General features: G+C 42.3%; 1 protein-coding gene across 2 annotated transcripts in view; it reads left to right on the top strand.

Moving 5' to 3' along the window:
* LOC146661639 (partitioning defective 3 homolog) overlaps positions 1 to 17,592 on the top strand; it is a 357,664-nt gene that overhangs the window by 278,247 nt on the left and 61,825 nt on the right. For both annotated transcript variants that reach the window (XM_085418158.1, XM_085418157.1), the window contains exon 21: positions 3,153 to 3,458. In XM_085418158.1, coding sequence (XP_085274284.1) covers positions 3,153 to 3,458 — 306 coding nt within the window. The remainder of the gene's footprint in view (positions 1 to 3,152; positions 3,459 to 17,592) is intronic.

Below are 17,592 nucleotides of genomic sequence, written 5' to 3'. Positions count from 1 at the left end.
GAGTTGTGTTCTTCCTTCTTGTTTCTACTCCATATTTTGGAGTTTTTGTAGAAATGAAACTTTTTCACGTACTGTGTGACGAATGCTCATTTTTATACTAATGGGTCGAATTATTTGAGACTTGTTCGGTTTTGAGTACCAATGGAAGTCCTCTGATGCGTCTGTGATGGTTTTGCCTGGAAAGTTAAAGGTTTTTGCGACTGTAGATTGAGAATTGTGTTTTCAGCCATTTTGCATGAAATATAAATAAACACAGGTGTTCCTCATTGCAGGAGGTTCTGTTTTGTTTAGTACAGAGCCTCAATTAGTGTGATTAGTAACAGCTGTGTATTTCTAATATATCATGTCAAAATGGCTCCGCTGTAATAGCGTTGGGGAAAATATTGTATTTTGCATGGTGATATTTTATCGATATCCTTGTATCGATAAAATATCACCATGCATCTATTGATACAGACGCAATATATGGATACTTTACTAAATACATTAAAATAATAATATCCGGGAATGTTACAAACAAAAGGGCTCATCTCATCCACCACCACCCGAGAAAATGTTCGCTGACAAACATCCAAATCAGAAAATCCTAAAAGAGGACATGCTCTTCCACACATACACACATGCATACATACATCCCGACATATATACAAGCACCGGCTGTCAGCTGATTGTTTTTAGTGATATTCCTATAGAACTGGAAATGTGCTTGACAATCTCATTTTGTAGCAAAAAAATAAAACTGAAGTGAGATAATTTTCTTTTATTAGATCAAACACATACTGACAAAGTTTAATCTCGAGGACATAATTTGCTGTTGGGGAAAAAAGCAATAAATCACAATATATGTTAGCACAATACTCAGCATATCACAAAATGTCGCTGTAATGTCACATCGTGGGTGAAGTATTGTGATAATCTTATGTTGTGGGATGTCTCTATGGTAAAAGAGGTTTGCGTAAGACATTTCACTCGAAGCTTCAAATTTCAAACACACGCATGCGCGCGCACACACACACACACACACACACACACACACACACACACACACACACACACACACACACACACGCCTGTCAGTGTCTCGTTCCGGTTCATTCTCCTGGTTTTGCAAATATTTCCCAACATTTTTTGATGTTATTCCATCAAGTAGTTGTTGAAGTATTTGAGTGTTTTTGCAGTGCTGGATGACACTGCAGCAGCAGAAACTGGAGACACATCAGTGTGTTTAAAGTTCATAATTCAAAATGTATATTAACGCACATTTTACATCTGCTACATTTCCAGTAGTCACGTTTCAAATCTCAGCTTGGCACAGAGAAAAGCCGCTGCCACCTGGCCACAGATGAAAACTCAACACCGCGTCACAACCCAGCCTTTTTCTGTCTGACATCCAAAAGATTAGTCTTGCTTTGACAGCAGAGCAACAGGTTTGGATTGCTGATATGTTTTCTCCTAAAACACGCAAACAAATCTTTTCTACAACCAGACGAGCCGTGGCTTTGCTCATGAAAAATTAAGCATTAGATATGCTGAAATGAAAGCCTTTTTTTTTTTTTGAACACATTTTTATTACATAAAAGCAACAAAGTTACAACACAGAATGCAGATGTAATAAAGCCAGTGGCGGAAGCAGCATGACTCATAATTTTGCAGTTTTTTGCTTGTTAAGATCGTCTTATTGAAATGCACCTATTAGCCTTATCCATGCCGGACTCCTGAGGCCTGGAGGAGAAGTCTCTCTCTTTTAGCTTGATGTCGCCAGTCTAGCCCCGGCCATTATCTCATCCCAAATGTCAATATTGCCGTTTTCATGAATCTGATTAGTCCATAAAATGCCAGAGGGTCTTGAGATCCCAGTGGACTTCCGTGAACCTGTGGTAACATCATTGTCTGGTCCTTCCTGGCAGAGATCTGACATCACTTTAGCCAGATGGCAGGTGAAAAGGCTTCTGGGATTTAGTGTCTTTTTTTTCTTTCCCCCCCTTGTTGGACTTTCTGACAACTACACACAGCTAAGCCGATCATTTCCATTGTTTACCTCGTACAGAGCCATGCAAAAATACACCAAACTAGCTTCGGGGCTTTATAGATGACTGCACATCATGCAACATTGCATCAGGACTCCATCAAAATCTCATTCTGCAGATAATGCTGAGAAAATGGGATTTTGGACAGCTAAAAATAAACAAGGCGGTCTATAGGTTGGAAGAGGGAATTGGGTTAATCCAGCACTGAAAAATGGTGATTGTTTGAAATGTGATTACTGTTATTAAAATACACACACATGAGATGGAGACTTCTGTGGGGGGTGTGGGGGTTCTAGTTCCTTTCAAAACCTGCCAATCATCTGCGAGGAGCCGCAGTTGGGGATCAGAGGTCGGTTATGACCTGAGGTAAGAGGGAGATGTAGCACGGGTGGGAGGTAGCGTGCTTGTGTCCGTGCGTGTGTGGATGAGCGAGTTACCCTGCAGCACATACAACATCTGGAACCAGTGAGCAGTGCAGAGACTGCTGCCAGGGTCACCACAGTGGGAGGTGCCCCCCCTCCTTCCTCCTCCTCCTGCTGTCCTCACCCCTTTTCCTCTCTTCGCCTCACTGTACATCCCTCTTCTCCCACAAAGCAAGCTCTCCTCCCTCCCGTGCAGCACCCTGACTGAGCCTTGTTAGTTGCAGACAGACGGGCATTCACATGGAACCCCTCTCTGACACAGGAAAGCCCCGTGAAAGGGGCTGCTCTGTGGAAGTGATCCTGCGGAGAGCAGCCGCATGGAGGGGAAGGAAGGGGCAGGAAGGACGTAGATGAGGCCTAACTGTTTCCCTCCTACCTTATTTTGTTAGAGGGCCGAGAGAAGAAAGCCACGTTAGAGGTTTACCTCTGAGAATCTCCTCCTTATATATGATCAATATGTGAAAGTTTGCTGTAAGCTGCGTTGCTTTATCTCATTACTTCCTTATTATATATGTATGATACATTTCAGCTTCAGAAGCAGAATTAATTATTATTTGCATATCTCGAAATAACCTTTTTAGATAACTCAAAACTACTAAATCCTTAAAATATTATACCATTAATCTGGCTTTTTTTTGTTGTGTTTGTGCACACTAATTCAGAACTCCTGCCTGACATTTCCCCTTCATTGTGTTCCTGACAGAATACAGGCCAAGACGCGGGAACTCCGTGAGAAGCAGGCAAAAGAGAGAGAGTACGCAGAGATCCAAGATGTCGTCAGCCGCACCTTCAGCTCAGACGAGGACCACACTTACGCCGGCATTGGATCGCTGTGCTCATCAATAGACAGCAGCACCATAGACCCCTACAGCCACCCCTACCATCTCCCCCAGAGTCCTCTGAACCCGCATCCTCCTTCCCTGAACCTTCAAGACAACGGTCCTCCCCTGGAGGCGCTGTACGCCCAGGTCAACAAGCCTCGCAATGGACGCCCCGCAGCTCCAGACAGGTAAAGGATGCCCCAAAAAGCAGTGCTTTTTTAAACTCTATACCTTTCTTGTTCATTCAAACGACACTAACTAGCATTGCGCCTTTGCATCAGTGTAGTTGCTTTACACCTCATCTATAATTTATACACAGTAATGTGATTGTATTTGTTCGCTTCTACTTGTCGTGGGTGACTCGTACTTTGCAGAAAAACAATGGATTTCACACGAGGTTTCACTGCACGCTCCGTCCCACAAGACATTCCTCCCGTGCAAGCACCTAGGTGAAAGAATAACAGCAGATTATCAGTAATTCTCCATGTGTTACAATTCCACATCAAGCAGTTGCACTTTTTTTTCTTTCCATTACTCTTGGATCACAGGTAATACTCCATGACTTCTCACATCCCTTTCCAGACAGGCACATTATACCGGCTTTCTAGACAAAGGAGGGAAGTCTGCTTTAATATAAATATTTGATGTGAAGACAATGCCATGTTTGATATTACTCTTTTAATAGGTGCCAAAAATCCAGTGTGAAGCCAGTGTTGCCCTCCCATCGTGTGTGTGTGTTTTAATTTGTTGCTGTGATTCAAAAGTAGAGTGCTTTTCTTTCTTTCTTTTCTGTTTATTTTTTAAATTTAAAGAAGAGAAGGCCTTGTGGGACAAAGCACGCAGTAAACCCCCCTGTGAAATTCATTGTAAATAAAAGTGGTTAAATATAGTTTGCCAGCTCAAAAAAATGCTCGTTTTTCAGCTCAGTTGTACTGTGTTTTTAGCAATCGAGAATTCTCACCAGTCAGTGTGGTCACATTAGGAGCCTGCTATTCTCATGGTCTCCCATAACCTTAGGGCGCTGGATAATTCCCACATCCTGTGATTGACAGCTGTCACTTGGGGGCACGTGACCTTTCACTTCTAGGCACGTATGTGTTAACAGGGGACGTATGTGTTAACTGGGGATCCAACGTAATCACAAATCACTATGGCATATCATGGAAATGTAACTAGACGTAGCCTTAACACATCCTGCAACTACTGTGAGTATGTTACATTCCTCCTGTGTGTTTCAGGCTACTTTTGCACTGCGTTTTTTTGAATGGATCAATGGGATCAATTATTAGAGAGAATTGTCGTAGCTCACAAGTGGATAGTTTCAGAATAGATGTGAAGGAATGTACACAGAAGTAAAAAAAACTGCAACAAAGGGTGGCATCTCGGGAGGGGAAAAAACCCAGAAATCCCAGCATTTTATTTGATCCTCTGGTGGCTAGCACTGCATATAAAACACTGGGACACGACCACAAGGTAGTTAACAAGAAAGCACAAAGCACAAGCATCGTTGCTCGCCTAGGTTACGTCATAGGCTCAACCAAGAGTTGCAGCTAAATCAGCTTTTAGTGTTGGAGGAGGCTGAACCAACTCCCTGTGTGTGTCTATGTGTTTAAGGAGGAAGATCCTCTGTCAGTAGAGATGATGAAGTTGTCTGTTTCCTGTGATCGCTGAATTAATCCATTTACCAAAACATCCATAGGTATGGATAAAAGCCACTGATTCATATTTTTAAAGTCAAGGTCATGTCTGCACGTTTCTACAGGTAGTGTTTTTGTAGTCATAGCAACTGCAAACTTCTTATGGAGGAACTGATGGTGAATAAAGAATGTTTGATTGGTTTTCAGCAGCTGTGTGTAGTCAGATCACAACATGCTGGTCAGTGATGCACTCCAGACGCTCTGTGCAGGGATACAGTGTGAAAGCCTTAGTGTGAGACAACCATGTGAACGACTTAACTGCCAGAAAAGGACATTTAACCATCAATCTGCTTATTGATCATCTCGGAGAAAGCAACAGTTTCCCTGTATGATGGGTCTGATTGTCAACTCTTCTGTCTTTTCTTCTTCCTTTCTCTTGTTATAGCTGTGTTTCGGACACATCTTTACATGTTTCTCTCAGCATCTAATGCCTACATAGTGGTGCATGTTAATCATAAATCCAAGCTTACAGTAAGTTTGGGGTCTGAGCCTTGAGTACTGATAGCACAGTATGGATTTTCTTCTATGTAGGGATGGGATTAGGCGTCGCAAATGTTGTGAATTGATTGGAAATGTGCACTCCATGTTCAACAGCGCGTTTGTGTTTTGCACCTCTTGCTGCTTTGCATATCTTGTGTATTCCAGCCAAAGCTTGAATGCATGTAATATTTGCCTTTCTGCCTTTGAGAATAATAATATTCTCTGGTTCTTATTTCGCTCAGAGGCTTTCTATTTGCAATTTGAAAGAAAAAAAAGAGCTAGCAACACATCTGCATTTCAAGACTCCTGTCACTTGTCTATCATAACAAACATAAACAGTAATTTGCATTTCTAAATTAAACTTAATGGAACTTTCATTGTCAAGAATAGGGCGCAGACACAACAGAATTTACAATCATTTCTGACTAATCCATGTATCGAGGCAGCGAGATTGGAGTGAGAACTTTTGATTTACCTTGCAGTTATATGACTTACACTTTCTTTCTTCACTTTTTAATCCTGACACTTGCTTCTTATTTTGGAGCATCGGCAGCGATGACATGAAGTTCGTGTATGAGGTGAAGAAAAAAAAAAGGAAAGAAAAGTTGAATATTATTCATTGAGCTCGGCTCATTCGCGGATGTCAGTTTTCAGTATGAAAGAGAAGAATGAGCAGCATTTAACCCTGACCTGGATACTGTTACTTCCTTCTGAGGAGGCCCAGGAGAAACACTGTGATCAAAGCGACAGATTAAGGATCCTGTTTTACTCGGTTGTTTGAGTGATACTCTGACAGAGTTGAGGTCTGCGGTTAGAACTGCTATATAAAAAAACGTGTCATTGCCTTTTAACCTGATCAATTTCTACCACATGACCCTGTGCACTTCATAACAAAAAGCATCTGTAGTGTGCAACAGTATACACTGTCTAAAAAGTAAACACATTTATTGCATGTCATGCCAAAAATGCATGTTGCATAAGAACATTTTAAAACAAGCAGTTTATTTGTGACCAGCAAATAAATACCGGCAAGTAAATAATATTATATGTGATTAATACGATGTCAGAACTCCTGATTTTCATATGATCACTAGAAGCAAGGCACGGTTGCATAAATCTTGTCAGGAACCAAGAAAAGAGAATTAGGTTAATATTAGCTAAGACCATATGTGCCAATCAAAATAAAGCCTACAAAACAAAACATATTAAATACTCAACAGAGACAGAGAACTTGTATATGAACCGATTAGCCGATTAGTTTTCTTTCTTCCTTCACTCATTTGCGTAGCTTTGAAACAATCCTCATGCGTCCAGCAGTCGAAGTTCCCACTTGTCTGTTTAACATCATCTCAGAACTTTCGTTAATCAAATTCAGTTCCATTCAGTTTTATTCATATAGCACACAATCAAAACAACAGGCCTCAAGGCTCTTGCAATGTAAAGACCCTACAGTAATACAGAGAAAACCCCAACAATCTGAGAGCACATGCCCAAGAGCAAGCACTCGGTGACAAAGGGAATGAAGAACTCCCTATTAACAGGAAGAAACCTTCAGCATAACCAGGTTCAGGGAGGGGTGGCTATCCACTGCAATCTGTTGGAGGTGAGCGGAGGGAGACGAGAAAAAGTGGTGTATAAATACACAAAGATTCAAAAGAGGTGAATGGAGAAGAAACACTCATTACAGCAAAATACGTTTAATTAGATGGAAAATCTTTCTTTAGCTTCAGTAAACTAAGCAGAGCTGCTTAGTGGCCCTTTGGTTTGGTTTTGGGCGGTGGTCCTTTTCAGAGGAGGTGGGGTCCAGCTGCTTGCAGATCAGATCCTGTTTTCTGTAGATTTTGGTTTTGCATCTGTGACTCACTTTTACTTCTTGTTTTTACATACAAGTGCTTTCATTTAATGCCTTAATTCACCCGTGACTCTGGGCAGCTAACAAAGCTGCATACTTGTTTATCTACTACAGTTCATAAGACGAGGCCACAGCTGGAAAAATAGCCTGGGTATGCTCCCCTCTCTCTAATAGACCTTTGGTAATGGAGCTCTAATAGGAAGGTCACTGTGACTGTAAAGCTGGAATGAGTCAGACCTGAGCCTATAAAACCCTTAGAGATACGAGGACCCCTGGTCGGTGTGGGCGTCCAGAGATCCCGCCCGTGCTGTCGTATCAAGTTTTACTGTTCCTCCGTGAGATCACCGTACAACAAGAGCTCATTTGACAATTTATTACTTACCTCCATGTTATTAGAACTGGCAGCTCCAGTGCTGTTTTGACAATGCTGTCAGACTCAGTAAAACTGAAGGGCACCAATAGACAGCTGGGATTTATTTATGTTCAGTTTTGTTAACGCCTTATATAAAGTAAAGGTAAATATCATTTGTCACACTGCACACAGAGTAAATTGCACTTGCTCTGTTACGGAGCTTACATGAGAGTGAGGCAGACGTAAACACCCGAACAGCGTTTCCTTTTAAGTTTGTTTCATTTCACCTTATTAAAAAAAAAAAAGGTAAGACCTAGCAAAATGGAGTGACAGGCGATTGACAAGTCAACCCTTCCATCTGCCAAGGGACCGGGTGGTTTGGGTGACTGGGACTGGATGCCGCGTTTCAGAACGACAACCTGACAGGTGCCAGGCTCCACGGGGTTTTTGGGAAGCGGGCGTGAAACAAAGCATCACCTTTGAGAGTGCAATTTGATTGACTGCTGCTCCGATTACCCAGTTGACTTTCTAAAGCCTCTTAGAGCACGGGCAAGACAGAGTCAGGGAGACACAGAAGAAGAGGTGGTGGCGGTGGCGGTGGCAGTGGCAGCGACGGCGGGTGGAGAAATGATACGGAGCTCACGGCGCTCAGCTGTGCAAAGCCCTTGAAGTCCTCTGCAACTCAGCAGCTCTGCAGAGTTTGGCAAGCAAGCAGCGAAGAGAGGAAAACAACCCAAAGAAACACTCAGCGCCGTGTTTTCCTCCTCGCTCTCGCCGCACTGAAACTCAGTCAAATCCTCCACTTTGCATGGTCGTGAAATTGAATTATGAGGCTGCTAATGCATTTTCTGCTGCTGATAAAAAGGTCAGGCTTTTCATCTCAAAGGAACATTTTCTGAGCATCCCCCCATCATCGCCTCGTGATTCTGCCCAAAGATGTTGACTTTTAAGGTGGGAAACGTTGAGACCCCCCCCCCCGCCAAGTTGGTTCATAACCACAGGGCAGTGGAGCTGTTATCCTCCCAATCGTTCCTTATTACCCCTGTCATTGTCTTCAGATGAGGAACCACAACAGTCACATTCCAACACAGATGCACAATCTTCAGTTGTGTTACGTGCTGTAATGTCTGAATGGACCGCTGGATGACTCTATTACAGTAATGCAGATGAAGAGTAAGTTCTCATTGAACAGCAAAGCCCCCCCACCCCACAATGATCGCTGAATCAGTCTGAAGTAATCACTTTTTTATTGTTTGCTCTCTTATTTTGGCGACTGTAATTAACTCTACAATCTGCAATCAGTCTCTGTGATTTTTATAGTCTATATTTTCATTTGGACGCAATCAAAGCGAGATTAACAACACTTTCTGACTGCAACATCTGTAGCTTTGATTAAATCCTACCTCTCAATAATTCATTGGTAAACAAATGAATCTTTTACGACCCTTGTAACAGCGTTAAGGCTTTAATAACGGCTCGTGAGCCGCTAATAACATTTTCTTCATGTCCCCGAGGGAGTCGGATTGATATGTCTAGCATCAAGGAACAGTTTTGCTTTAATGAGACACATACATTAGCTGTAACGAATTACGCTTTACTGACTTGCTGTTAAAGCAGTTAGTCACATAACTGTGTTTGGTTTCTTTTTGTCAGTCCAGTTTGAGTCCCAGAGCCTTGGAAGCATTTAGTCTCTGAGAAAAAATCCTTGTGAGTTTTCCATTCTTTTCCCTGAGTGTCTGTGTGTAGCTTTGATATTAGTGCCTCAGTAATTGTAAGGCGTATTCCCTGTTCCTTAATCTGGAATGTTAGGTATTGTTAAGAGCACTGAGGATGAAATGGATGAGTCCTCGGGTGAATCCTCAAGGCGCTCAGCTAGCTGTACCCACAGGACAATCTGTGCACACAGCTTTTTAGATGTTTCAGTCCCTGTATGGCTTTGGAAAAGCCCCACGTAATATCTGTAGATAGGTTACAAATGAGGGGACAGCTCCAACACAAAGACACACATTTGCGCACAGACTTTTGCCCTTTTCTCCCAGCCCGCTCTGTGCAGCGGCGATAGTGCAGGAGGCCTAATGCACCAAATGCACATCAGCCTTATCGCAGGGGTTTCCACACAGATAGCAATGAGTATCTCCCAGGCAAGGCAAGTGAATTATTTTCCTGGTCTGCTTTCATTCTTTTTTTTTCTTCTTCTTCTTTTTTTTCTCTCTTTTGTTTTTAACCTACCACTTTGGAAAGGGCCCTGTGGGATGGATGTGATGAGATGGAGCGCACAGAAAGGCAATTTATCCTCCGTTTGTACCATTACATTCATTTAAGAAAGCAAACAGCCTGAAAGCATATCGAGAGAGAGAGAAAGAAGGAAGACGCGAGCGTGAGAGAGATATAGACCCACCTCACTTCAGCTCTACATCAAGTGGATCAAGCTGATTAAGGTTGCGCATGCAGTGTTTTATCAACGTCCTTTGAAGCCTGGAAGACATGCGTACAGTACCTAATGAATTTTCACAAGAAGATGAAAGGAAAAGAGGGGAGTGTGAGGCATACAGGGCAGACATACCCCAGCAGAGAATATGGAAAGGAAACACTTAGGGGAGGGGGCTTGTATATGGCCGGAGGATGCTGAAGCCTTGTTTGTTGATCAGTTCTAGAGGACCTTCCATTTCTGGCAATCACCAGCTCTAAATAGAGATTTAATCCACTGCTCCAAACTCCCTTGAAGACATCTAATTCCCGACACTGCAACCGACTGTACGGCACAGAGGAGATATTCACAAACTAACAAACTAGACGGGCATTTGTCAGGCCTGGCAAGTTTCCCTCTACAGTTTGGTATGAAGGTGATGATTTGTTTTGAAAATGTCACAGCGACTAATTGGGAGAAAGCTCTGAGAGAACACGCTGTTAGCAAACGTGGAATATATTTCTCCTGGAATTCAATCACTTAGAAATCCATGTTGATTAAATAACACGCGTCGCTGTGTGTGCCTGTTATGGAGATCTCCGTGAGAAATTCTGCTTTTCATGTGATAGATAACACAATTTTGCAAACTGATTGTGGGTCCTCTCCACTAACATGCACTCCAGAGCACTCCAGAAATAGATCAGGTGAGGAATGTGACGGAGAGGCAGGTGACTGCCGAGCGGGTTTGCACTGTGGACCGTGTCAGCAAGCAGGTGGCTCCCATGCCTCTTCATCCTCCTTCAGCCTTATTTCGATCTCTGCCTGTCACTACAAGAATAGCATTCAAATAGATGCACACAGAAGTGACCCCAGTGTCAGCCACGGCAAGACATTGAAGTTGTTCCAGGTTGCTTAAGGCTTGAACTCTTACTGTAAATATAACTCGTGAAAGAAAGGGAAGCAAAACTGCCAGGTTGTGGAAACGAGTAGTTAATAGCTTTCTTTTACTGCTGTGTATTCATCAAAATCCATTCGAATAACAGCTGCAACTTAAATACTGACTAATAAGTGTGGTGTGTATTGTTAACATGTTGGTAATCTACAAGATTAAATCCATAGTACCAACACTGTGTCCTCTGTAAAATCTTTATATCAAAGCTTACCTTTACCTTGTCGTCTCTTTGTAATGTGTGACATTATAAAGAGACCACTACATGAACATGAGAAAAAACATACGTTTAGTTGTCTCCTACATCAAAAGCCAGACTGTGACCTACATGCTGTTTTCCAAGTGATTCCGGTGTTGCAGCTGTGCCAAGAAGTCAGTCCGTTCTAATCAAAAGCCGGTCAGTGTGTACAGGGGCACGTAATTAAATTTACCTTACCACATCTGAGCCAGTGAGCAAGTGCTCTCAGCACAGAGCAGCATAAGTTCCCTCTATTTTAAGAGCAGTATCCATATTCCTTTATCATACTACGGCATTGTCATTCCAATCCCCGTGCCTTGAACAAGCTTCCAGTGGCAAATCGGATCTCAGCAAAACCCTTTGTAATTACAGGGAGCTGAATGGGTGAGTACGTCCCAAATCCACAAGACCAGCCAGCGACACATTCCATCTGTCTTAAGCCTTCTTCCAATATTTGAGATTGACTCATGAGGAGGTACTGAAATAGTGCGCAGGACCATTCTTCTTCTTCTTTTTAATGTCTGTATGAACATTCGGTTAAGTTCTGTGAAAGTTTTGGACAGAATTTGTGATCACAGTGTGGGCCTTCACATTCAGTCTTTATAACTAATTGTGAATGGTGCATCATTTTAATTAAGAGTGTTTGTGTGTTTAAGTAATAATATGAAAATGTTGGACAGACAACTTAAGTGTAGTTTTATTTACTTATGAAATCAATTATTTGCTTTGTTTTGATAACACTTGTTGGGTAGCTTACACCATCTTTTCTAACGTAGGTATCAGGTTTTCGTATGTGTTAGCAGAGTGTATATCCTGTGGTTATCGAGTGAACATGGGACTCATTTCCTGACTGTTACTCTGTGGTCCCATATGTGCAGAATTTAAAAAAATAAATTTACTAGGGAAAGCCTGGAGGCTTCCCTGTATATGTTACAGGGCACTGATAGGGCCCAGACTGGACTTTAGGGCCCCTTTAGCAAAAAGGGACAAATGCTTCATTACCTGAGCTGGACATGTTTGAGCTCACTGTGGGACCCGATAAAGCCCTGTGGAGGCCACCACACATTTCTAATGCCATCAGCGTGCCTGTAAAAATGCTCTTAGTCCCATTCAACAGAGTAATGGCAGCACACAGCTTTGTCGGACCACGGTAATGGGCTCATGATGTCATTGCGGATCATCGCAGACCTAAAGGTCTTAGAGCCCGGCTTGTTTTCAAAGAAAAGCGGGCTGTTTCAAGGGAATCGCATTAGCATCCCTCCGTTTCCACTGTACCAACTGTGGTGGGGTGGGGTTTGTTTGTGCCAAAAGAGATTACTTGGGAAGTTAATAAGCAAAGGCATTTTAACCTAGTCAGACTTATTGAATTGGTTCACTGATTGGACCAAATGCCATGTCGGTCCTAAGCAATAAGCTCTGTTATTCCTCTCCATTGTCCTCTTGTCTGGAACAGTAAAAGTAAGAGTAAAAATACAAGGAGACTTTGATTTCACTCATTAAGTACCACTTACATCTAGCTTTTTAGGAAACAAACAAATATTTTTGCTTTAAAATTTCAATTTTGTCACAATGGGCATTTTCGCTCTCCCGTCTCTGTCTTAGAGTTTGATATCGTGGTGTTATTGTTGGCCATTACCACTTAGAAACATGTGCAACTGTGGCCTCTCATCGCTCCACTATCTTTTAGCTTTACAGCTTTTATGGCTGATGGTCTGTAAGCGTCCCAGTGAGATGTCATCCTAGAAACACTTGTCTTCTCTGCCATGGTTAAACATAAAGAATAATCCCCATCCTGCAGTTATACGGCTATCATTAAAGGCTCACCGCCTGCAGTTAGTTTCACCACGGATAATGGCCGTGTTTTAGTGGTAGTAAGGGACGTCAATTAAAATCCACAGCTTTTCTTTATGACCTTTTGTAGGAAGTTGTGATTTATCTCTTGCATCTCAGCGAAGGTTGACTACCTAACTACTTTATAGTTTTCTGTAATGTTTCTATATAATGTTACTCTCATAATCATTGCTATAAACAGATGTCTGTGTATTAATATTTAGATTTATTATTTCTGTCTGCTCTGTACCAGGACTTTCCTTTTTCATTTGTAGATTGCTTGTAGTGTGAGAAGTCCAAACCAATAATGCTTGAGCAGACAAACAATCCTTGATTCTAGTGGAAGGGCAAGCTGACACATCACATGTAGAAAGGAGGGACTTGTTTTGAAAGGAACTAATTTCCTGGTCAATAAAATACCTTGAGTTGCTGTATAAAACTTTAAAATTAGTGACAATTTCTTGGATTGAGACAGAAAAACTTTGTTTGCTGGAAATGTAGTGTGTAAGTGATTTATAAAAAACAAACATTATTCAGCCTCTACACTATGGGTGTCAAACATAAGGCACAGGGGCCAGAATTGGCCCGCCACTGGTTGGCTTTGGCAAATGTGAAGGAAGGCACAAATTTTAACCTTGTTTCTGTATTTTCAGTCCTACGGTATGAGTAAGTAATAGATAGACAATAAAATTAGAGAACGTTGCTATATTTTCACTGTCTACTATAGAAATGTATATATTGGACTGTCTGCTCAATGAGCTAACAGAACTTTTTCTGTCATTTTACACATTTATTTCTTGTAGTTTAAGACCAAAGCAGCATTTCTTCATGTTGAAAATACTGAAAAACTGAGACGTGTTGCTGAAATTTCAGTTGTTTCCTTTATGTTAAAATATCTCCGGTATTAGACGTGCAGTTAAACTTCTTTACACCAACAAAAAGATCCTCTGATCCGGCCCACTTTGGATCAAAGCTAGTTGTTTGCGGCCCACAGTGTAAAATGCGTTTGCATACAGGGTTTTAAAAGTCTTTATGGCAATAATTTCACAGTTTTGCTATTTTGAGGGAAATTTTACATTCATGCGATGAATAAAAAACAGTTCCTAAATTATGCTATTCAGAGGTGCACAAACAGGCCAGATAAACAATTTAAAAAACCTGCATCTGTTGTAGGATCACATTTACACTATGGTTATGTTATTTGTCTCACTGTGTATCTACATAATCACATTATATCTCAGCTGACATCTGTTTCACAGCAGAATCGTGTTAACCTGTCATCTGAACCATGGAATCATCCTGGCATCCACTGAGATCATAAACTGTGAGACAAAGAGGTTAGACGTGTGTCATCGGTCATGGTCGAGTATTTCTAGCTCTTTTACATTACTATCAGGAGACAGATTCAGGTTAGTCAGGAGTTTTTTCATCTCTTTTGCAAGTTTTCTTTGTAAAGAATAAAAAAACCTTTCTACATGACATTTTCAGAACGAATAAGAATCTATAGTGTTGCTATTATCAGCAATACCTTTGAATGTTATCTGTAATTTTCATTTTGTAGAGGACTCGGTGCATTTCCACAAGGAGATGGAGCAACATAAATTGATAGCGAAATGTCCAACCCTGAAGCTCAAGTGGTTTATTTAAGTGATTTAAAGCAAGCGAATGTCTCTTGTCTCTTGAAAATAACATTTCGTACATGGAGCAAGACAAAGATGTTCTAAATATGATGGTGATTTTTTTTTTTTTAAGTGTGGCGAAAGGGAAAAAGGCAGAAAATTTGAATTGAACAAATTTTCCTTCCCCTTCATTTCACCTGCGCTCCATCATTGCAGAATCCTTTCTGCTTCGTTAATGTTCCTTTTTTCCAACCTTCATTCATTCTTATTCTTTTTCTCCCACTTTCCTGATGTACGCTTCCACTCCCTACACTACAGTCGGGGGGGACTGTAGTGTAGGGAGGGGCCCTCCCCACACACACACTACGTCTGTCTTTATCTGTCTTTCGCCCCCATTTTAAACCAATGCCAGGGATAGTGCACAAGCCCCAGCTATCAAGCTGTAATGAGCATGTTCACTAAAGCACTGATTCATCAGAACAAAGAGAGGCAGAGAGAGCGAAGGAGGAGGATGGATGACAAGGGGGAGAGAGAGACTCTGGAGTGTATCCTTGAATGGCTTTGGACTGTAAACCCCTACTGCTTCCTCCTCCTCCTCTGGCTCTATTTTTCCTAATAGCCTCTTGGGCTATTTCTGGGCCCCTTTTTAAATGGGAGGTGGGTGGGAGTGAATACAGTAAAGCAAGGGTGTAGGGGAGCATTTGTGCAAGTGTGTGTGTGTGGGGAGGGGGTGCTTGGCCCTGCTGAGGCACTGAATAAGCACTCTGACTCGCAGCAGGATCAGTGGTAGCGGTGGTTGGGTTGTGTGTGTGTTTGTGTGTGTAGGGGCTCTCTGTTTCCACTGGAGACGAGAGAAGAGACGTATATGCACGCTCGCACGCACACTCACTCACACACAAACCCCGCAATGTGGAACCTCCAAAGCTGATTAGTCAAACTTGTGATTTCCAATTTCAAACCCGCGACACAAATCCCGCACTTAATATTCATGCAGAAAGTGGTTAGGGCTCCTTGCCGTCCCACGCTGCCGTTGGGCTGTGGGTTAGGTGGCAGCTGGGTGGGTGGGTGAGTGTGTGTGTGTGTGTGGAGGGGTGGGGGGTGTTTGAGTAAATAGAGAGAGGGAGTTGCCTTTTAATCAGCTTAGTTAAAAGGAAGGAGATGATGAAAAAAGAGGATGACAGGAGAAGAGAAAGTAATGTTTTTTTGTGGCTTGATTAGGTAGGTGGGCCATTGGTGAAAGCAAGCAGCCCACACACACACAGACAGGGTGGACCATGTTATCAGGGGGTGCAGAGTGACAGAATGAAACCCCTGTCTAAACAACCACCCATGTCTCATTTTGTTTATTGTTTATTGTTTTTTAATCTTTTTGACCAATGCAGACAGCCGGCACAATTTCATCTTTATTGGGGCGCTTTACAGCACGTCTTTCTCATCTTTTCCTGTGCGTGCGTGTGTGTACGTGCAGTTTCTTTGTCAGGGTACACATTCAAACATTAACACGATTACAGCCGACGTCTGACAGATGCCATTTCTATTTTAGCGAGGATGATTTCAGTGGTGCAACTGTTTGTTCGACTCCCCTGCCTGTGTCTTTTAACCTTGTAATCAGAATGGCGTGCTGCGTCATCGTTGCTCCCAAAACACAGGCATTGGTGGCTAGAAAGAAGGCGAAGTGTGGAAAGAAAGAGTGAGAGTGGTTAAATTGTGAGCACGGGATGCTGAAGTGGAAAGTAACTAATGATCCCTTATGATTTGATTTCTGCTGTTTCTTGAAATCGAATTTTAACCTTTGTTGGAGAAAGAGTAACTGGTTACATCACCGGGTGGTGGAAAAAAGCAAAGACAAAGAGAGGTAGAAGACAAAATTCAAAGGCAGATACTGTAGATCACCAGTGAGTCCCAGCTCCTGGAGAGAGAAAAAGATTGTGGTATAGAAGAGCGTTTTGACCTCCCACGCCTCGCCGTCGAGGCCGCAGTTGTAGATTTCCATCCCATCATTTATCCACCCATCGTGGAGAGGTGCAAGCTGTATCCAGTCCCCACCACACTCCATAACTCAACCGCTTTTCTCCAGAGAGGTGTTCGCTAAACACCGCCTCCCTCCACGTCTCCTCCTCCCCAGCTCTCATCACACCCATCGGTCTGTCTTTAAAACAACCGTTAGAGACATAAAAGGCAAGCAGTCCGCAACCCTCTGCTGTAACTCTCCACATATCTGCGAGCCTCCTCCTCCTCCTCGTCTTCCGCGCTGGCCTTGGGGAGAAGAATGCAGCCGACGAGGATGCTCCTCGGGGAGGCTTTAGGAAAAATGGCAGCGATAGAGTCTACAGGGGCTATAATTCACCAGGCAGGCTCCATGATGCTGTGACACGGTTATTAGCCATATAAATTGGAGCTGTCAGTGTGTCATTATTGCTCACATTCATGTGAGACCATCCCTCTTTTTTTGTTTACTTATTTGTTTTTAACCAGCTTTGGCCTCAGATGCTGAGAATACTTCCTTTTTTTTTCTTTTTTGTATCATGGCAGAGCGATTGATGCCTCTGGCCAAAATACTTTCCTTTTGTTGTTAGTTTGCTTTGTTTCCCCCACTATCGGAATGAGAATAAAACACACACACATTGGCACAGTTACAGGACATAGATGTTAATTAGGTGGCTGTGCGCCTGCAGTGTGTTGACAGCAAGTAAACACAATGGCAAAGCCTTCATGTGTCAACGTTGTTTTCTGGAGGTTTACTGGAACAGCGTTTCCAGCGTTACATCACTGGCTGATAAACAGATAATTAGCATTTGTGTTATTAGTTTTTATAGATAAGCATCTTATTATACCTGTTAACACGCCTGAGGAGCGAAGGTTAATGAATTTGCCTTTGTTAGATTCCAAATGACATTT

The sequence above is a fragment of the Rhamphochromis longiceps genome, linkage group LG9 (assembly GCF_057381845.1).
Source record: "Rhamphochromis longiceps isolate RC_006_pf linkage group LG9, R_longiceps_female_GT1.1, whole genome shotgun sequence".
NCBI lineage: Eukaryota > Metazoa > Chordata > Actinopteri > Cichliformes > Cichlidae > Rhamphochromis > Rhamphochromis longiceps.
Note: the sequence above shows the minus strand (reverse complement) of the source record. Positions and strands in the feature narration are given on the sequence as shown.